Below are 22,744 nucleotides of genomic sequence, written 5' to 3' on the forward strand. Positions count from 1 at the left end.
AATGAGATAATACTACACACCTATTAGAAAAGTTAATACTTAAAATGACTGACCAAGTATTGGCAAAGATGTAGAGGAACTGGAACTCTTATAGATTGCTGGCAGGAATGTAAAATGGTATAACCACTTCGGAAACGTGTTCGGCAGCTTCTTACAAAGTTAAAAGCACACTATCATATAATCTAGTCATTCCACTTCTAGGTGTTTACCCACGGGAATCGAAAGCATATGTTTATAGACAGATTTGTACAAAAAATGTTCATAGCAGTTTTACCTGTAATAGTTAAAAGCTGGAAACAACCCAAATGTCTATGAACAGGTTAATGGATAAACTATGGTATAATCACATAAATGGATTACTACACAGCAATAAAGACAAATGAACTACTGACACACGCAAACACATGGACGAATCTCAGAATAATTATGCTGGCCACGACATTACTGGCACTAATCAAAAACACAGAAATAACAAATGTTGAAGAGGTTGTAGGGAGATTGCAACACTGATGCACTGCTGGTGGGAGTGTAAAATGGCGTGACCACTGTGAAAAACGATATGGAATCTCTTTAAAAAGCTAGAAATAGAAATATCACACCATTCAGTAATCCCACTCCTAGGAATACATCCTAGAGAAATAAGAGCCATCACACGAGTAGACATATGCACACCCATGTACATTGTAGCATTACTCAAAATAGTAAAATGATAGAAACAATCTAAGTGTCCCTCATCAAATGAATGGACAAATTGTGGTACATACACACAATGCGAAATTACTCAACATTAAAGAACAATGATGAATCCATGAAACATCTCATAACATGGATGAATCTGGAGGACATTATGCTAAGTGAAATAAGTCAATCACAAAAGGACAAATATTGTAGGAGACCAGTATTATAAAAACTCAAGAAAAGGTTTACACACAGGAAAAAATAATCTTTGATGGTTATGATGGAGGGGAGGGGTGGACAAAGGAAATCACTAACTGGAGAGGAGACAAGTGGTAACTTTGGCGAAGGGAACGACAACACATGATACAGGGTACGTCAGTACAACTTGACCAAGACAATGTCATAGAAGCTTCCTAGATACCCCCAAACATCTTGAGGGGCTGAGTTACTGGGTCTAAGGACTGGGGCCCATTGTCTCAGGGGACATCTAGGTCAATTGGCAAAACATAGTTCATAAAGAAAATGTTCTACATTGTATTTTGGTGAGTATCATCTGTGGTCTTAAAAGCTCGTGAGCGGCCATCTAAGATACATCTACTGGTCCCATCCCATCCTGAGCAAAGGAGAATGAAGTAAACCAAAGACACAAGGAAAATATTAATCCAAAGGACTAATGGACCACATGAACCACAGCCTCCACCAGCTTGAACCCAAAAGAACTAGATGGTGCCTGGCTACCACCATCAACTGCTTAGACAGGGATCTCAACAGAAGGTCCCGGGCAGAGCAAAAGAAAAATGTGGAACAAAATTCAAATTCACAAAAAAAGGATCAGACTTACTGGTCTGACAGAGACTAGAGGAACCCCTGAGACAATGGCCCCTGGACACCCTGCTAACTCAAAACCAAAGCCACTCCCAAAGTTCACCTTTCAGCCAAAGATTGGACAGGACTATAAAACAAACAATAACATACATGGGGAATGTGCTTTTTAGTTCAATCAAGTATATGAGACGAAATGGGCAACACCTACCCAAAAGCAAAGACTAGAATGCAGGAAGGGACAAGAAAACTGAACGAATGGACACAGGGAACCGGGGGTGTAAAGGGAAAGAGGGAGAGTGCTGATGCATTGCAGAGATTGCAACCAATGTCACTAAAAAAATTTGTGTGTATATTTTGAATGAGAGAAAAAAGTATATTGCCCCCATATGACCCAGCAATTCTACTCCTAGGTATATGCCCAAAAGACTTAACAGCAGGGACTCAAACAGATACTTGTACACCAATGTTCATTGCAGCATTATTCACGATAGCCAAAAGGGGAACAACCCAAGTTCATCAACTGATAAATGGGTAAACAAAATGTGGTATATACGTAAAATGGAATATTATAAAGAGAAATGAAGTTCTGATATATGCTACCACATAGATGAACCTTGAAAACACTCTGCCTAGTGAAATGAATCACACACAAAAGGACAGATATTGTATGACCCCACTTACACGAAATATCTAGAATAGGTGACTGCATAGAGACAAAAGTTTGTTAGTGGCTACCAGTGGCTGGGTGGAGGGTGAAATGAGAAGTTATTGCTTAAGGGATACTGAGTTTCTGTTTAGGTTGATGGAAAACTTTTAGAAATGGGTAGTGGTGATGGTAGCACAACACGGTGAATGTAATTTATGCCACTGAATTGTACACTTAAAGATGGTTAAAATGGAAAGTTTTTCTTGTTACATGTATTCTACCACAAGAAAGAAAAAAAAAATACAAAAAAATTATGCCAAGTGAAAGAACCCTGATAGAGAACATACTGTATGAACCCTTCCTTTTTATATAAAATTCAGAGAAATGCAAACTAATGTATAGTGATTAAAAAAAACCTTATCCGTGGGATAGGGTGGCAGGGGCAGGAAGAAGGGATTATGAAGGGGCAGGAGAAAGCTTTTGGGGGTGATGGATATGTTCATTATCTTGACTATGGCAATGGTTCATGAGTGCATACATTTGTCAAAACTTATCAGATTGAACACTTTAAATATGTGCTTATTTTAAGTTTTAAAAAATTGTCAGAGTAGAACTGTGCTCTACCCAGGAATTCCATTTTAAGTATAACTTAATAAGGAAGCCCTCCGTGGTGCCAAAGGTTAACACACTTAGCTGCTGACTCAAAGTTTGGAGATTGCAGTCCACCTAGAGGCACCTCAAAAGAAAATCCTGGCAATCTGCTTCTGAAAAATCAGCCATTGAAAACCCTATGGAGCGCAGTTCTACTCTGACACACACGGAGTCGCCAGGAGTTAGAACTGACTCAAAGGCAAATGGTTTTTATATCTTAATAAATGTATTAAAATAAAAGTTAATGGGGAACAGGTTCTTAGTCCTTTACCTTCCAAACCTCTAGCTTTTAGCCTACATATCCATAATTCAGGCACTGAGGGGAATACCAGATTACCCCAAAGGTAAAGAAATAAAGATCATAAATAATTCAGCCTAAAAAGTCCACAAATCAATCCAAATCTTATTGGGCAGGAGGAGAAAATTAGAGAAGGGAGAACCCAGTAGCTGATATGAACAGTCACTGCTTAGAGTCCCAAACATTCCAGAAAGTGAGATTTACCAGCCCAGCTCAGCTCCACCCCATCTTTATGTTGCTGGCTCTTTCCCAATAAACCAAGCCAATGTTTAACTGCAGTGGGTCCTGTGGTCAGCTCTTGCTCCCCTCCTTTTCTGCTTCTTTGGGCACCTGGGAAGACTGTCACAAGGGGCAAGGTCCACACACACCCTCCAGAGCCACTGGCCCTAGAAGTAGGGAAGGGGTCAGGGGTGGGTGGAGTGGAAGAGGGACCCAGGTGCAGTTCAGGGAGTTCTGTAGGGGAACCCTACCTCCTTTCCCACCCAAGCCCCAGTCACCACCGTCAAGAAATGGAGTCAGTCCCGGATTGTGGGATGAGGATCACAGCTACCTGGTATCACGTATCCTGCATGCTAGTCTCCTTCCCTAGATTAGAAAATGTGCTAACGCTCTTTCCCATGAGCTGGGAGAGACTACCCTCCCATCTTAAAAAGGAATAATGCTGCTGGCTGCCCTCTCAAAAGGAACACACTCCATGGTATCACCTGTAATATTCCAACTAACTCTTCAAGATATAAACTCATAATGTTCCACGTAAGCAACAGGAGGGTGAGCATACAGAATCAGTTATGTGCTGTAATCAACATTACCTGGCCAGTACTGGGCATTGAGTATTTAAGTAAAAAATGAAAACAAATTTGTCTTGTGCATGGGGCCATCATGAGTTGGAATCGATTTGATGGCAACTAACAACAACAACTACTACTACTACTAATATAACTAGTACTTTTATACAAAGAAAAGTGCTTCTCATTTCTCTTTAGTATCTACAAACAGCATCGATGTTAACAGCTGTCCCTGATACCAAGTATCATGGCATCTGATATCCTCATAGTCTCTCTTCTTATAGTCTAACTGCCCCATAGAGTTTCCAAGGAGCACCTTGTGAATTCAAACTGCCAACCTCTTGGTTAGCAGCCACAGCTCTTAACCACTACACTACCAGGGTTCTTACAGTCTAAAGCTGAGATTTACTTTGTTGCTGCTCTTCCTCCACAGTCCTTCCCCTCCAAGATTCCTATTTCTTCTTCTTTTTTTTTTTTTTTGCTCTTTTCTTAAAATTTATTTTGTTGTTGTTGAGAATACACACAGCAAAACATACACCAATGCAACCATTTCTACATGTAAAATTCAGTGACATTACTTACATTCTTCAAGTTATGCAACCATTTTTACCTTCCTTTTCCGAGTTGTTGCTCCTCCATTAGCATAGACTCACTGCCCCCTAAGGCTCCTATTTAATCTTTCAAGTTGTTGTTGTCGCTACCCATATAGATGGTTCTTAAAAGAGCACAAAGCTCAAGGCAGACATTTTTTACTAGCTTAGCTAAACTATTGTTTGGTTTTGAGAAGACCAACATCCCTATTTCTGACAGATCCAGCTGTTGTACATCTGTTGTGGCCTCCCATGGAGACTCCAGTCCCAGTTAGTCTGGGTGCTGAGGAACTCAGTTTGGTGGTAGCCAGGGTCCAGGGAGCTGAAGAGATCCCAGCTAAAGGCCCAGGTTCTGAAGTTCCCAGAATCTGGGTGTTTGGGAACTGAAGATCAGAAGACAAGAGACCTTGGGGTGCGGGTTGGGGAGGTGGAGCAGGGAAGGAGGGCACACTTGTCCTCTCACAAGGTGGTTTCCAGCTTGTGCTCTGAGACTAGCAAAAGCCAAAGATTTAGTACAGGTGGCCTCTGCCTGGTTTTTGGCAACCTGGACTTAGAAATTAAGTCTAAAATGGTTGACAGAAAATCTGTCTTTTCCTGCACTGAGATTGGGAGGCAAGTAGTTTAGATTCCCTCCTGGCAGGGTTGAATCATATAGCAAAAATCCTCTCTTATCACCTTTTCCCTATATCATGCCTCTTGGGTTACCCAGAGTGTCCCGATCCCTATGTCCAGAGCTTTAGCTGAATAGGCCCTGGAGGAAGATCAGATTTGCTTTTTATCCTCCAGGGAGCTGAGGGTGGGGGGCTAGGTAAATAGTTCAACTACGCAGCTTCTTTGGCAACATTACCAGCTCATCTCATCCATCCCCACCACTGCTGGACACACTGGGTGCACTATTACTACTACGCAGCACTCATATCACTATTTCCACCCACACGTGAGAACGCACAAAGAAGAGATCAACTTCACACACTCCCCAGTTTTTTCCAAATCACCCATATTTACTATTTTCAATTCTTTCTCCCCCGCCCCCCATTATCTTAAAGCCACTCCAATCAGTCTTTGTCCCCAGAACTCCACTATACTACTCATAAAGGTCACCAATGATCTCTATGTTGCTAAATCCAATAATCAATTCTCATTCCTCATCTTTCTTAACCTATCTGAAGCATTTAATTTGTTAAGCTCTCTCTCCTCCCTGATATAATTTCTTTACTTGGCTTCCAAGACATCCTATTCTCTTGATTTTTGTCTTACTTTACTAGTTTCTTCTTCTCTGTCTCCTTTGCTGGTTCCTCCTCTTCTCCCAGACCCTTCAATGTCCTTGGTCTATTTTCTTATACCATCAAAATGCTAATGATTTCCAAATTTTTATCTCCACCCCATCTTTCTCACAAACTCCAGACTCATATATTCTACCATCTAGTAGATATCTCCACTTGAATATTGAATAAACCAAACAAACTAAACCTGCTGCTGTCGAGTTGATTCCAAATAGATATCTCAAATTCGACATTCCTAAAACTCAACTGCTGATTTTCCTCTCCAAAACTGCTCCTCCCACAGCCTCCCTTATCTCAGTAAGCGACAACTGCTTCCTTCCAGTTGTTCAGACTAAAAATCTTGGAGACACCCTTGACTCCCTTCTTTCTTTAATAACTGGTGGCTGTACTTGCAAAATATATGCAGCATCTGACCATTTCTCATACCTCCAATGCTGTCACCCTGGTCTAAGCAACCATCACCTCTTGCCTAGATTTCTGCCCTTACTCCCCTTCTCAACACAGCAGCCAGAGAGATGCTTTAAAAACATAAAATCATGCCACTCCTCTGATCAAAGTCCCACCATGACTCCCCATGTCACTACGGTAAAAGCCAGTCTTACAATGGCCAACAAGGCCTTAAATGATCTGCCACCTCCCATCCCATTTCCTTTTCTGCTCCCACCTTCAATTCACTCACTCTGCTTCAGGCCCATTGGTTTATTTGCACTTAGGGCCATTAGGCTATTTCTTTCCTCTGCCTGGAGCGCTCTTCTCCCCAGTATCCACATGAGCAGCTCTCTCACTCCCATCAAGCCTTTGCTCAAATGTTCTCAATGAGGTCCACCATGATCACCCTTTTTAAAATTGCAACACTCCTGATCCCCTTTACCCAGCTCTACTTGTTCTTTTTCCACAGTATTCATTAACTTCTGCTATACTATGTAACTTAATCATTTATTATGTTTATTTTTTATTGTCTGTCTCCTTAATACAAACACCACAAGGACAGGGAACTGGGGTCTATTTTGTTGATAGATGTACCCTGACCACCTAGAACAATGCATATGGTAGGCACTCTGCCTTTGTTGTTGAATAGCAGTCAAGGGCACGGCTTGGTTGGCTGTGCCCTGGGGCAGACTGACTGACACTGTGAAGCTATTAAGATGAGGCAGGTCCTAGACAGCATGGAGAACGTTTATACCTAAGAGACAACTGGGGCAGGCATCCCTCCCATCCACCTCCCTGAAAAAGCCTACCTGCCGCTTCTGACTTTAGATACACTTCTTTATACCACTTTGTCAGCTTCTCTGGTTTTAACCACCATTTTCAACTCTCTGTCTTCCTGTTCTTCTATCATATTCTTGCCTCAGCCCCTTCCCTTCTCTGGAACTCACTTCAAATTGAATCCACCAAATGTTAAAGCTGGAAGGGACCAAAGAAGACATCATTTATATTTTCAGTTTGGAACTAAAATTATGCCTTGGGAATTTTTCATCCCTGACCTCACCATTGAACAAACATTAATAATAACAAAATTCCTAGCTCATCTCCCCCCTAAGCCCAAAAGTAGCTGCATGAAGCTATGATGTTAGAGAAAGGGGCCCAGAAGCAGGATGATAGAGTAGGGGCACATCACCTGAGCTTGGTACCCAAGGAGACCCCAGCATCCTTCTCCAATGCTTAATTGGAAAATTCCCATTATCCCCCAGGCGTCCAAGCCCCAATCTGAGAACCACAGGTTTAAATAAAATCTCCTAAGGGGTCAAAATAGACTAACAGTCTCTGTTGTTCCTACCCTCCTTCTCCACATCAGCAGCAAAGTGTCATCTCAAAAAGCGATTATCAGTCTCTCCTTTGACAAAGAAATAGAGATGATAAGATGGACTGTTAGGGCCCATTCTCTGTAGGAGCTTGTTCTACTTGGGAGGCAAGGCGAGTTGACTGATGAAGGTTAAACTGCTGGAAACACCAAAAGACAGAAAAATAGGTAGGTCAAGCTTCCTCCAACAAGCATACATATCCTTTGATCAGTCAAAGGAGACTTTCCATTAACTCACCGGGTAGCCCTGAGTGACTCATGCCCTTCAGAGCAAACCTGCGCATCAGTCTCCAGCTTCAAAGCCCCTCAGAACACTCCCCTCCAGCTGCTGTCATCCGTCAGGGAACAGAGATGAGGAGCCCTAAGGCCCTGTGCTTGATCAAGGGAAAAGACTGTGTGTGACGGTGTAAAGGTTAAATAGAGTTTGACTGGGTCTCACCACCCCTAAAAAAGTCTCAACTATCAATCGGGATCAGTTTGCGGAAAGGCAGACTCTACAGGGAGGAAGAAGTCACAGTAGCCACCTACTGACTCCACATACCGCCACAAACGCTCATGTGAAAACCCAGCAGTCATGGGTACTAGGGCCTGCATTTATATGACACATTCTCAGGTCCACACAAACTGACCACAGGGCCCTGAGGCTGAGCTCAAATTGAAACGTTGCCAGACAAATGAAATAAGGTGGACCTCACGTCTCCCAACTGCTCCTGTCGCCTCCCTCTACTTGCCCTTCTCCAGCCCAGTGGTTTTGCACTACACCTGGAAGTTCCTCTTTCCCACCTCTTCGTGCCATTCCTACTAATTCCCAGGCCAGCCTTTACCCAATTCCAGAGAGACTTGAGGAAAGCTGCTTACCTCTTTATCTTTCTGCCATGTGAGGAGCTAAGCTGGTTACTAGGTTCAAGATACAGAGTCCCAATGCCCAGCTTAGTCCGCCTGTCTCCTGCTTGTGCCCTGGACCAGCTCTTTCCCTCCACCTCATTTTCTGACGGGAGGGTGTGGAGGCCTAAATTTTAAAACAAGTATGTGGAGTCTCCAGGGCTAGGTAAAAAGTGGGAAGAATGCTCTCCTTCGCTCTCAATGCGGACTCAGCAAAGTTCTGTGATTTCAGGCCATTGTTCAGAAATTCCTGAGGAAGGACACATCGGCCCATTCCTATTCCTCTGGAAAAACACAATTTAATTTCTAAGCCCAAGTTCAATGTCCAGTTGTCACAACTGACAGTGAGGCTCCATGGCCCCAGAGCATCTCTTGGCGTTCTCCCCTAGTTGTACGCTTATACTGTATGCTTCTTCCCTCCCAAAACCTTTGGTCAAAGGACAGTGAGACTTTAGCTTGATGAGTTTTTGGGTCTCCCACTCCCTTGCAAAAAGGTCGGTGCTGCATTAGAGGACAATTCAAACCCCATGGCCTATAAAATGACCACTCCTCTCAGCATTTTCAGAGCAGCCTGCCTCTGGACACTCCTTCCTCCAACCCAGACCGCAGCCTCATTATGAAACAAGACCTGGGAGCCCCAACCCCTATATGCTTCAGCCAGCAACAAGGAGATCTTCCTAACCCACTTGTCAGCCAGATCCCTTCCCAGTACCAAGAAAGCCTCTCTGAGGCTTCCCACAGAGATATGGAATTCTCTGAAAGTGGGGTAACCCACTGCATTGAGTTGATTCCAACTCATAGCAACCCTATATGACAGAGTAGAACTGCCCCGTAGAGTTTCCAAGGCTGTAATCTTTACAAAAGCAGACTGCAACATTTTTCCCCTGAGGAGCAGCTGGTTGGTTCAAACTACCAGCCTTTAGGTTAGCAGCTGAGGACTTTAACCACTGTGCCACCTGAGCTCCTTGAAAGTGGAGACTATCTATTGCCTTGGAATCAATTCTGACTCATAGCAACCCTATAGGACAAAGTAGAACTGCCCCAAAGGGTATCCAAGGAGCAGCTGGTAGATTTGAACTGCCAACCTTTTGATTACCAGCTAAGCTCTTAACCACTGTGCCACCAGGGTACAGAGTAGAACAGCCCCATAGAGTTTCCAAGGGGCACCTGCTGGTTTTGAACCACCGATTTTTTTGTTAGCAGCCATAGCACTTAACCACTACACCACCAGGGTTTCCAAGGAGCGTCTGGTGGATTTGGACTGCCAACTTTTTGGTTAGCAGCTGTAGCTCTTAACCACTACGTCACCAGGGTTTCTGACAGTAGAGTGGTAGTAGCAAAACCTCTACCTCTGATGTGGGGGTAGCAGAGTTAGCCCAGGGGTCTGGAATGGAGGGCAATGAGAAACCAGTAAAGACACAGTAAGGAGCTAGAGTCAGAGTTTACACACACACATTAATTTTTAAAGGAAGAGACACTAGTGTCAAAGGTTATTATGCTGGAGAGGCAGAGCCAAGATGGTGGAATAGCCAGATGCTTCTGGCGATCCCTCTTACAACAAAGACCCAAAAAATCAAGTGGAACAATTGTATTTATGACAAGCCAGGAGCCCTGAACATCAAAGAAAAAGATAGAAGACGGACTGGGCGGCATGGAAGAGAGAAGTGGTTCAGAAGCGGAGAGGAGTTGCCGGATCTGAATCACTGGGATCCTTCAGGCATCATTCTCAGGAGGGGCTGCAGACGGCCAGTAGTAGCATTCGGCCACATTTCCTCAGGGAGAAGCAGCCAGGTGCACAGCCTACTCACACCTCTGGAACCAGAGAAGAACAGCTCTCTCGGCAAAAGCTAAGTACTTGGTGCGTATTTTACCGTGCCCCCCCGCCACCCGCAAACCAGCTTCAGTGGCTCTTGATTTCCCTGGGCCTGAGATAGGCCCTGTTCAGCACCCTGAGCCACGCTCTCAGACTTGGAGAAGGAATAAATTCACAACAGGGGGGAAAGATAATTTGCCAGTTCCTCTAACCAGGGGAGCTCAGGACAGAAGCAGCTCCTGTCCAGGCATGAATGGTCCCTGGACTTTGAATATCTTTCCCCCTGCATGGATCTGCGTGGGCCTATTTCAGGAGAATAGGCCCTTGGTGGCAGACTGCAACTGTTTAAGCTGTGCGGTGGAGAGGTGGGTTTTGATATTTGGCACCATTTTGTCTATTAAACAGGGTCCTTTTTCACCTACCCACATCAGGGGCCTAAGGCCTGGTGACCCCATTCAGGTCACCAAGCCACCCACGACAGGTGTCCAAGGATAACTGATACCTCCCAGCCCCAACAACCAAAAGCACTGGGTGCCCATGGTCTGTCTGCAGAACCCACCCACCTGTACACTGTAGGGAACAGGGATGCACTTTCCTCAGAGACACTCAGGGAACAGTTCTCAGCCTCCTGCCTTGTTCAGAGCGTGACCCCCTGCTGCAATCACATACCGGTACCTACACCAAACACCCCTGCCCCTCTAAGACTGTACAACAGAGACTGTATCAAACACTTGATGACCAGCTACCTGGACACCTGAGCTGAATCCACACAAGAAAAGTGAATGAGCTCACAAGATCATAGACCTGATAACAGCTCTAGCCATCTGGTGACAGGATGACAGAGCTCCAAAGACGAAAATAATCAAGCTAGCTCACTCAAGCAACCTAATTGGGCAAATCAAGGCAAAAGAAACCAAGGAACTAGGATATAGTAAGCAAAAATAAAATAAACTAATATAAATTACTTATGGATGGTGCAGAGACAACAGTCAATATCAAACCACATAAACAGACCATGATCGCTTCAACAAGCTCTCAACACAGAGAATTAAAGGATCTTCTGGATGAAGGTGACTTTCTGGAATTACCGGATGCAGAACACAAAAGGTTAATATACAGAACTCTTTAAGACATCAGAAAGGAGACCAGGCAACATGCAGAACAAGCCAAGGAACACATGGATAAAACAGTTGAAGAAATTAAAAAGGTTATTCAAGAACATAAGGAAAAATTTAATAAGCTGCAAGTATCCATACAAAGACAGCAATCAGAAATTCAGAAGACTAACAATAAAATTAGAAGTAGACAACTCAATAGAAGGTCAGAGGAGCAGAATCAAGCAAGTAGAATGCAGAATTAGGGACCTTGAAGATAAAGCACTTGGCACCAATATATTTGAAGAAAACTCAGATAAAATAATTAAAAAAAATGAAGAAACCCTAAGAATCACATGGGACTCTATCAAGAGAAATAACCTACAGTGATTGGAGTAACAGAACAGGGAGGGATAACACAAAATACAGAGAGAATTGTCAAAGATTTGTTGGCAGAAAACTTCCCTGATATCGTGAAAGATGAGAAGATATCTATCCAAGATGCTCATCAAACTCCACATAAGGTAGATGTTAAAAGAAAGTCACCAAGACATATTATAATCACACTCGCCAAAACCAAAGATAAAGAGAGAATTTTAAGAGCCGCTAGGGATAAACAAAAAGTCACTTACAAAGGAGAGCCAATAAGAATAAGCTCGAACTACTCAGCAGGAACCATGCAAGCAAGAAGGCAATGGGATGACTTATATAAAGCATTGAAAGGAAAAAATTACAAGCCAAGAATCATATATCCAGCAAAACTGTCTCTCAGATGTGAAGGTGAAATTAGGACATTTCCAGATAAATAGACCTTTAGGGAATTCATAAAAACCAAACCAAAACTACAAGAAATACTAAAGGGAGTTCTTTGGTTAGAAAATCAATAATATCAGGTATCAACCCAAGGCTAGAACCCTGGACAGAGCAATCAGATGTTAACCCAGACAGGGAAACCATAAAAATAAATCAAGATTAAAAAATGCTTGAAACAGGAAAACAACGATGTTGTTATGTAAAAGAAGACAACATGAAAATAATAAAGAGGGACTAAGAAAGTCATAGATCTTTCATATAGAGAAGAAGACAAGGTGATATAAAGCAATAAAAGTTAGGTTTAAACTTAGAAATATGTTGTTGTTGCTGTTATTAGGTGCCGCCGAGTCAGTTCCAACTTATAGCAACCCTATGCACAACAGAACAAAGCACTGCCCAGTCCTGCACCATCCTTACAATCATTATGCTTGAGCTCATTGTTGCAGCCACTGTCTCAATCCACCTCGTTGAGGGTCTTCCTCTTTTCCGCTGACCCTGTACTTTGCCAAGCATGATGTCCTTCTCCAGGGACTGATCCCTCCTGACAATATGTCCAAAGTGTGTAAGATGCAGTCTTGCCATCCTTGCTTCTAAGGAACATTCTGGTTATACTCCTTCCAAGACAGATTTGTTTGTTCTTTTGGCAGTCCATGGTATATTCAATATTCTTCGCCAGCACCACAATTCAAAGGCATCAATTCTTCTTCGATCTTCCTTATTCATTGTCCAGCTTTCACATGCATATGATGGGATTGAAAATACCATGGCTTGGGTCAAGCACACCTTAGTCTTCAGGGTGACATCTTTGCTCTTCAACACTTTAAAGAGGTCCTTTGCAGCAGATTTACCCAATGCAATGCGTCTTTTGATTTCTCTACTGCTGCCTCCATGGCTGTTGATTGTGGATCCAAGTAAAACAAAATCCTCGACAATGTCAATCTTTTCTCAGTGTATCATGATGTTGCTCATTGGTCCAGTTGTGAGGATTTTTTTTTTTTTTATGCTGAGGTGCAATCTATACCGAAGGCTGTGGTCTTTGATTTTCATTAGTAAGTGCTTCAAGTCCTTTCCACTTTCAGCAAGGAAAGTTGTGCCATCTGCATAACGCAGGTTGTTAATGAGTCTTCCTCCCATCCTGATGCCCCATTATTCTTCATATAGTCCAGCTTCTCGTATTATTTGCTTAGCATACAGATTAAATAGGTATGGTGAAAGAATACAACCCTGACGCACACCTTTCCTGACTTTAAACCAATCAGTATCCCCTTGTTCTGTCAGAACAACTGCTTCTTGATCTATGTAAAGTTTCCTCATGAGCACAATTAAGTGTTCTGCAGTTCCCATTCTTTGCAATGTTATCCGTAATTTGTTATGATCCACACAGCCGAATGCCTCTGCATAATCAATAAAACACAGGTAAACATCCTTCTGGTATTCTCTGCTTTCAGCCAGGATCCATCTGACATCAGCAGTGATATCCCTGGTTCCACGTCCTCTTCTGAAACTGACCTGAATTTCTGGCAGTTCCCTGTCAATATACTGCTGCAGCCATTTTTGAATGGTCTTCAGCAAAATTTTACTTGCGTGTGATATTAATGACATTGTTCTATAGTTTCCACATTCGGTTTGATCACCCTCTTGAGAATAGGCATAAACAAATAAAAGTTAGGTTTAAACTTAGAAATATAGGGATAAGTATTAAGGTAACCACAAAGGAGACTAACTATCCTATTCATTAAAAATAAAATACATGAAAAAATTAGAGACTCAGTAGAAACAAAATCAACAACAAGGAATATGAGGAAATGCCAATATAAAAGGATAAACTACTCAGCACAAAAAATTAACTGGGAACAAGAAACTGTCAACAAAACACATAAAAAGACATCAAAACGACAGCACTAAACTCATGTCTACCCACAATTATGCTGAATGTAATTGGACTAAATGTCCCAACAAAGAGACAGAGAGTGGCGGAAAGGATAAAAAAAAAAAATACTATCTGTCTATATGCTGCCTACAAGAGACACACCTTAGGCTTAGAGACACAAACGAACTAAAACTCAAAAGATGGAAAAAAATATAACAAGCAAACAACAATCACAAAAAAGCAGGAGTGGCAATACTAATTTCTGACAAAATAGACCTTAAAGTTAAATCCACCACAAAGGTTAAGGAAGGACTCTACTTTTTTTTTTTTTTCCTACACAATGATTAAAGGGACAATATACCAGGAGGATATAACCACATTAAATATTTATGCACCCAATGACAGGGCTGCAAGATACATAAAACAAACTCTAACAGCATTGAAAAGTGAGATAGACAGCTCCACAATTATAGTAGGAGACTTCAACACAACACTTTAGGTGAAGGACAGGACAATCAAAAAGAAGCTCAATAAAGATATGGAAGATCTAAATGCCACAATCAACTAACTTGACCTCATAGACATATACGGAACACTCCACCCAACAGCAGCCAAGTATACTTTCTTTTCTAGTGCACGTGGAACATTCTCTAGAATAAGCCACATATAAGGCCATAGAGCAAGCCAAAACATTGAAATATTACAAAACATCTTCTCTGACCATAAGGCCATAAAAGTAGAAATCAATAACAGAAAAAGCAGGGAAAAGAAACCAAACACTTGGAAACTGAACAATACCCTGCTCATAAAAGACTGGGTTATAGAAGATATTAAGGATGAAATAAAGAAATTCATGGAATCTGATGAGAATGTAAACACTTCCAATCAGAACCTTTGGGACATAGCGAAAGCAGTGCTCAGAGGTCAATTCATATCAATAAATGCACACATACAAAAAGAAGAAAGGGCTAAAATCAAAGAATTATCCCTATAGCTTCAACAAATAGAAAGAGAGCAACAAAAGAAACTCTCAGGCACTAGAAGAAATGAAATAATAAAAATTAGAGCAGAACTAAAAGAAATAGAAAACAGAAAAACAATTGAAAGAGTTAACAAGACCAAAAACTGTTCCTTTGAAAAAATTTACGAAACTGATAAACCATTGGCCAAACTGACAAAAGAAAAACAGGAGAGGAAGCAAATAACCCAAATAAGAAATGAGATGGGTGATATTACAACACACCTAACTGAAATTAAAAGAATCATATCAGATTACTATGAAAAATTGTACTCTAACAACTTTGAAAACCTAGAAGAAATGGATGAATTTCTAGAAACACACTACCTACTTAAACTAACACAAACAGAGGCAGAACAACTAAATAAACCCGTAACAAGAGATTGAAAAACTAATCAAAAAACTCCCAACAACAACAACAACAAAAGCCCTGGCCTGGATGGCTTCACTGCAGAGTTCTACCAAACTTTCAGAGAAGAGTTAACACCACTACTACTAAAGGTATTTCAGAGCATAGAAAAGGACAGAATACTGCCAAACACATTCTATGAAGCCACCATATCCGTGATACCAAAATCAGGTAAAGACACCACAAAAAAAAAGCAAATTACAGACCTATATCCCTCATGAACTTAGATGCAAAAATCCTCAACAAAATTCTAGCCAGTACAATTCAAAAGCATATCAAAAAAATAATTCACCGTGGCCAAGTGGGATTCATACCAGGTATGCAGGGATGGTTCAACATTAGAAAAACAATTAATGTAATCCATCATATAAATAAAACAAAGGACAACAACCACATGATTTTATCAACCAACGCAGAAAAGGTATTTGACAAAATTCAACACCCATTCATGATAAAAACTGCCAGCAAAATAGGAATAGAAGGAAAATTCCTCAACATAATAAAAGACATTTATTCAAAGCCAACAGCCAACATCATCCTAAATGAAGAGAGCCTGAAAGCATTCCTCTTGAGACTGGGAGCCAGACAAGGATGCCCTTTACCACCACTCTTATTCAACATTGTGCTGGAGGTCCTAGCCAGAGCAATTAGGCTAAATAAATAAAGGGCATCCAGATTGGTAAGGAAGAAATAAAAGTATCTTTATTTGCAGATGACATGATCTCATACACAGAAAACCCTAAGAAACCCTCAAGAAAACTGCTGAAACTAATAGAAGAGTTCAGCAGAGTATCGAGATACAAGATAAACATACAAAAATCAGTTGGATTCCTCCACACCAACAAAAAGAACATCTAAGAGGAAATCACCAAATCAATACCATTTACAGTAGTCCCCAAGAAGATAAAATACTTAGGAATAAATCTTACCAGAGATATAAAAAACCTATACATGGAAAACTACAAGACGCTACTGCAAGAAACCAAAAGAGACCTACATAAGTGGAAAAAACATACCTCGCTCATGGATAGGAAGACTTAACATTGTAAAAATGTCTATTCCACCAAAAGCGATCTATAGATACAATGCAATTCTGATCCAAATTCCACTGCCATTTTTTAATGAGATGGAGAAACAAATCACCAACTTCATATGGAAGGGAAAGAGGTCCCGGATAAGTAAAGCATTGCCGAAAAAAAAAGAACAAAGTGGGAGGCCTCACTCTACCTGATTTTAGAACCTATTATACCACCACAGTAGTTAAAACAGCCTGGTATTTGTAAAACAACAGATACATAGACCAGTGGAATAGAACTGAGAATCCAGACATAAATCCATCCACTTATGAGCAGCTGATATTTGACAAAGATGCAAGTCAGTTAAATGGGGGAAAGACAGTCTTTTGAACAAATGGTGCTGGCATAACTGGATAGACATCTGCAAAAAAGTGAAACAAGACCCATACCATGCACAAAAACAAACTGAAAATGGATCAAAGACCTAAATATAAAATCTGAAATGAAAAAGATCATGGAAGAAAAAATAGGGACAATGCTAGGAGCCCTAATACATGACATAAAGAGTATACAAAACATTATTAACAATGCAGAAGAGAAACCAGATAACTGGGAGCTCCTAAAAATCAAACGCCTATGCTCATCCAAAGACTTCACCAAAAGAGTAAAAAGATTACCTACATATTGGGAAGAAGTTTTTAGCTATGACATTTCTGATCAGTGCCTGATCTCTAAAATCTACATGATACTGCAAAAACTTAGCTACAAAAAGACAAATAACCTAATTAAAAAATGGGCAAAGATATGAACAGGCACTTCACTAAAGAAGACATTCAGGTAGCTATCAGATACATGAGGAAATGCTCACGATCATTAGCCATTAGAGAAATGCAAATCAAAACTACAATGAGATTCCATCTCACCCCAACATAAAAAAACATGGCTGGCGTTAATCCAAAAAACACAAAATAATAAATGTTGGAGAGGTTGTGGAGAGACTGGAACTCTTATACACTGCTGGTGGGAATGTAAAATGGTACAACCATTTTGGAAATCGATTTGGCGCTTCCTTAGAAAACTAGAAATAGAACTACCATAGGATCCAGCAGTCCCACTCCTTGGGATATATCCTAGAGAAATAAGAGCCTTTACACGAACAGATATATGCACACCCATGTTCATTGCAGCACTGTTTACAATAGCAAAAAAAGGAACCAAACAAGGTACCCATCAATGGATGAATGGATAAATAAATTATGGTATATTCACCCAGTGGAATGCTATGCATCAATAAAGAACAATAATGAATCCATGAAATATTTCATAACATGGAGGAATCTAGAAGGCATTATGCTGAGTGAAATTAGTCAGTTGCAAAAGGACAAATATTGTATAAGACCACTATTATAAAAAAAAAAACTTTTTTTTTTTTTTTTAAGAACTCGAGCATTAGTTTGAACAGGAAAGAGAATATTCTTTGATGGTTATGAGAGGGCAGAGGGAGGGAGGGAGGGAGGGAGAGGGTTTTCACTGATTAGATAATAGATAAGAACTATTTTAGGTGAAGGGAAAGAGCACACAATACAGGAGAGGTCAGCACAACTGAACTAAACCAAAAGCAAAGAAGTTTCCTGAATAAACGGAACACTTGGAAGGCCAGCATAGCAGGGGCAGTGGTTTGGGGACCATGGTTTCAGGGGACATCTAAGGCAATTGGCATAATAAAATCTATTAAGAAAACATTCTGCATCCCAGTTTGGAGAGTGGCATCTGGGGTCTTAAACGCTAGCAAGGGGCCATCTAAGATGCATCAATTGGTCTCAACCCACCTGGACCAAAGGAGAATTAAGAACACCAAAGACACAAGGTAATTACGAGCCTAAGAGGCAGAAAGGGCCACATAAACCAGAGATTACATCAGTCTGACACCAGAAGAACTAGATGGTACCTGGCCATAACCGATGACTGCCCTGACAGGGAACACAACAGAGAGCCCCTAGGGAGCAGGAGAGCAGTGGGATGCAGACCCCAAATTCTCATAAAAAGACCAGACTTAATGGTCTGACTGAGACTGGAAGGACCCCAAAGTTTATGGTCCCCAGACCTTCTGTTAGCCCAAGACAGGAACCATTCCTAAAGCCAACTCTTCAGACAGGGGTTGGACTGGACTATCGGATAGAAAATTATACTGGTGAAGAATAAGCTTCGTGGATCAAGTAGACACATGAGACTACGTTGGCACCTCCTGTCTGAAGGGGAGAAGAGAGAGTAGAGGTGATCAGAAGCTGGCCAAATGGACACGAAAAGTGAGTTGAGGGAAGGAGTGAGCTGTCTCATTATGGGGAGAGCAATTAGGAGTATATAGCAAGGTGTTTATAAATTTTTGTATGAGAGTCTGACTTGATTTGTAAACTTTCACTTAAATCACAATAAAAAAAAAAAGGTTATTATGCTGGTAGGATGGGGAATGGAGAGTTTAGGGAATGCCAACAGAGTAGGAGTAAGACACAAAGCCACGGCTAAGGAGTCTCAAGACCACAGAAAAGTTTGGTATCAACATCATCATCAACATAAGAAAAAAAAATCATTACCATTTATTTAGCACTTTACACACATTATCTCTAATCCTTACCAGATCCTTGAAAGGCAGGTATTATTATCTCAATTTACAGGAGCAGCAGTTGAGATTCTAAGGACTTAAGTAACTTGCCCACAATCATACAGAGAATAAGTATCACAGCCTGAATGCAAACCCTGATCCTTCTGTTTTCAAGGCCTAAACTCATATTTCTATGGTATTGTGCTATAATACAAAGAACCCTAGGAAAGCCTCTTAATCTTTCTAGGCCTCAGTCTCCTGCAGAGTCTCCTTAATATCTTAGGGGTCCTTCCAGCTCCAGCATTCTATGTGTTCATGGGACTCCTCAAAGGTGCAATGAGTGCAGGAGATGGAGAGATAGCACTCCTTCCAGGGATGGGTGAGATGGTGCAGCAGCTCTCACCTCCCCCATTTTTGTAGCAGAGATAGGGAAACCTCCAGACGTTGCCTAGGCCGATTATCTCCCCGGCCACTGAGAGCACAAACTCCATCTTGTTGTTCCAGTGCCCTCGCTCCAGGGTGCCATCTTCCTCCGCCTTTTCCATGACTGGGTACACTGGTTTTGTCTCTCCATTACTGGTTGTGCCCAAGACCCTGCTATCCATCCCACCTGGAAAATAAGTGAGAAGCTCTGTTAGTATTGGCAACCCAGGAAGGAAAGCCCTCCCTCTCCTTTCAACCACAAAAAATCCCAAGGGAGTAAATGCACTGGAAGAGGGTGAATTCTTACTCCCTTGTCTGCAGGTCCATGGGCTCAATAGCATCTCTTATTGGTAGAGGCTGGGGCAACAGCTGCTGAGAATGTATATTCCTTTCCTGTTTCAGGAGGAAAGTATTGATACTGAAGTACAGACATTGCTTCCACTATACAGATTCTCTTAGATGGGAGCTTCTGACTGAAGAATTCACGCAACCCCTGGGTTGTCTCTAACTTCTCCCTGCCATCCTGCAACCTTGTCTGCATTAGCGTATGCTTTCGTTTCTCCACTCTGTGTGCTGAAGTCAGTTGAAAGGATGGCATTTTCACATATCCTCAAAATCCATAATTTTCCTTGCAGGAATTTTCCCTAAAGAAATAATTGTGACTGTGGGTAAATATTTTACACTAGGATGTTCATGAAAACAGCAAATAATTAGAAAGAATATTAAAAAAAAAAAAAGACCTGTTGCTATCAAGTTGATTCTGACTCATAGTGACCCTGTAAGATAGAGTAGAACTACCCCATAGAGTTACCAAGGAGCACCTGCTGGATTCAAACTGCTGACCTTTGGTTAGCAACTGTAGCACTTAACCACTATGCCACCAGAGTTAAATGTTCAAAAATGGTAGATAAGCTAATAATTTATGGCACATGCATAGACTGGTCTACTATATAATCAATAAAATTTGTCCTACAGGAGAAAATTCAATGAAAAGGTGTTCACGATATATGAAGTGAGTTATAAAAACCTTATATAAAATGTGATCATGCTTGTAAAATATTTTATATGATTGAAAGGTTAGGATAGCCACCAAAATATTTCCCTCTCAGTGGTTGAATTATAAGACTCTTTTCCTTACCTATCTGCTACATGTTCTTCAAAGAATGTGTTTTATATTTGTAATATGAAAATAAATGTCAGTTTAAAAAAAGTCTTTCCAAAGGAATGAATGAAGTTGAGTGGGAGCAGAGAACCTGGATAAGACAAACTAATCTTTCCAGATAGCCCCTTCTTCTCTCTCTGAAATCATTAAGAGAGAGATGACCCTGGGCTCTTTTTCTTTTTTTTGTAATGACAAATACAAGAACGTGGTAGAGTTTAAGAAGACAACATAAAATGAATAAACAGCCACAGTTCCAAACCCTTCACTGCCAGAAATACTCTATTCTAGACTCCTACTGGAAGTGAGGATAAGATGGATGTGGCTCACATTCGGCGAGCAACGACTGTATACCAGGCACTTTACATGCATTTGTTTCATTTAGTCCTAACAACCCTGAGAGGTAAGCAGTATTATTTCCACTTTACAAATAAGGACGTTGCTGCTCAGAGCAATTAAAGAACATGACTGCTGCCACATAGCTAGTAGGTTGCAGAGCCAGAACCTGAACCCACTTTGTCTCTGCTTTTTCAATTACATCATTTTCATTACATTGGCTGTCTAAGTTTACCAGCATGACTAATAGAAGCAACTTCTAACAGCTCTTCTCTGATGTTACATAGTGGCCCTTTTCTGGAAAAGTGCGCAGACAGACTTTTATCTACCTCAGGAAAAGTCCATGTTAACAGAACTTTCTCAGTGCAGCCTCATCTAGCCACAGAGTTTCATTTGACTCATTTCTCTGGATTCCAGGTGGGCCACGGAGGAACCCAGGAAGTCAGAGAGAAAGTCAGGGAACAGTAGGCATCTTTGCTTATTACGTAAATTAGTCCCTAATGGACTCCAAAGATGCCTTGAAGGCTAAAGGAGAAACCCAGGTGTTATGGATTGAATTATGTCACCCAAAAACACGTGTTCTAAATCCTGGCCTCTATGCTTGCGGTTATAATTCCATTTGGGAATGGGTTGTCTTTGTTATGTTAATGAGATAGGATTAGTGTAGGGTGTATCTTGAGTCAATCTCTACTGAGACAGAAAAGAGATGAAACAAGTGAGCAGAGGAAAGATAGGGTAAGAGAGATGCCAAGACACATGGAGATCTCCAAAGAACCAGGAAGCAGAAGCTGAAGAGACAAGGACGTTCCTCCAGAGCCGAGAGAGAGAGAAAGCCTTCCCCTGGAGCCAGCCCTTTGAGTTGGAGCTTCTGGCCTCCTAAACTGTAAGAAAATAAATTTCTGTTTGGTAAAGCCATCCACTTGTGATATTTCTGCTATAGTAGCACTAGCCCTGATAGTGCACTGGTTAGGAGCTTGGCTGCTAACCAAAAGGTCAGCAGTTCAAATCCACCAGCTGCTCCTTGGAAACCCTATGGGACAACTCTACTCTGTCTTAGAAGGTCACTATGAGTTGGAATCCACTCGATGGCAACAGGTTAGATAGCTAAGACAGAATTTGGTACCAGGAGAGCGGGGTGCTGCTTTAATAAAAAAAGAAAAATTTAATAGATACCTGAAAATATGGAAGCAGTTTTGGAATTGGGTAATGGGTAATGGGTAGAATTTTAAGATGACTAATAGTAAAAGTGGAAACCATGGCGACTTAGTGTTTAAGAGCTCAGCCGCTAACCAAATGGTCAGCAATTCGAATCCACACTAGCCACTCCTTGGAAGCCATATGGGGCAGTTCTACTCTGTCCTATAGGGTCGCTATGAGTCAGAACTGACTTGATGGCAGTGGGTTTGGTTTTTTTTTTTTTAATAGTAAAATCCTAGATTGCCTTGAAGAGACTGTTGGTAGAGTCATGGACGTCAAATGCAATTCTGGTGAGGGCTCAGAAGGAAGCGAGGAGAGCTACAGAGAAAATCTCTATTGTCTTACAGAATACTTACAGTGCCAGCAACAGAATATTGCTAGAAATGTGGATGTTAAGTGCGCTTCTGGTGAGGCTGTAAAAGAAAATGATGAACACATGATTGGACAATGGAGGAAGGGTGATGATTTTTCTGTAGTGGCAAAGAACTCATCTGAATTATGTTCAAATGTCTAGTGAAACTTGTAAACGTCTAGTGAACTTGTAAGTGATGAACTTTT

The 22,744-nt window shown here is 41.3% G+C and overlaps 1 protein-coding gene across 2 annotated transcripts in view; it reads right to left on the reverse strand.

The window, feature by feature from the left end:
- Nucleotides 1-19,676, reverse strand: part of SLC6A13 (solute carrier family 6 member 13) — a 58,361-nt gene extending 38,685 nt beyond the window's left edge. For both annotated transcript variants that reach the window (XM_064284754.1, XM_064284753.1), the window contains exon 1: nt 19,475-19,676. In XM_064284754.1, the coding sequence (XP_064140824.1) occupies nt 19,475-19,676 (202 nt within the window). The remainder of the gene's footprint in view (nt 1-19,474) is intronic.
- Between the last annotated feature and the right edge of the window lie 3,068 nt (nt 19,677-22,744).

The sequence above is a fragment of the Loxodonta africana genome, chromosome 4 (assembly GCF_030014295.1).
Source record: "Loxodonta africana isolate mLoxAfr1 chromosome 4, mLoxAfr1.hap2, whole genome shotgun sequence".
Taxonomy (NCBI): Eukaryota; Metazoa; Chordata; class Mammalia; order Proboscidea; family Elephantidae; genus Loxodonta; species Loxodonta africana.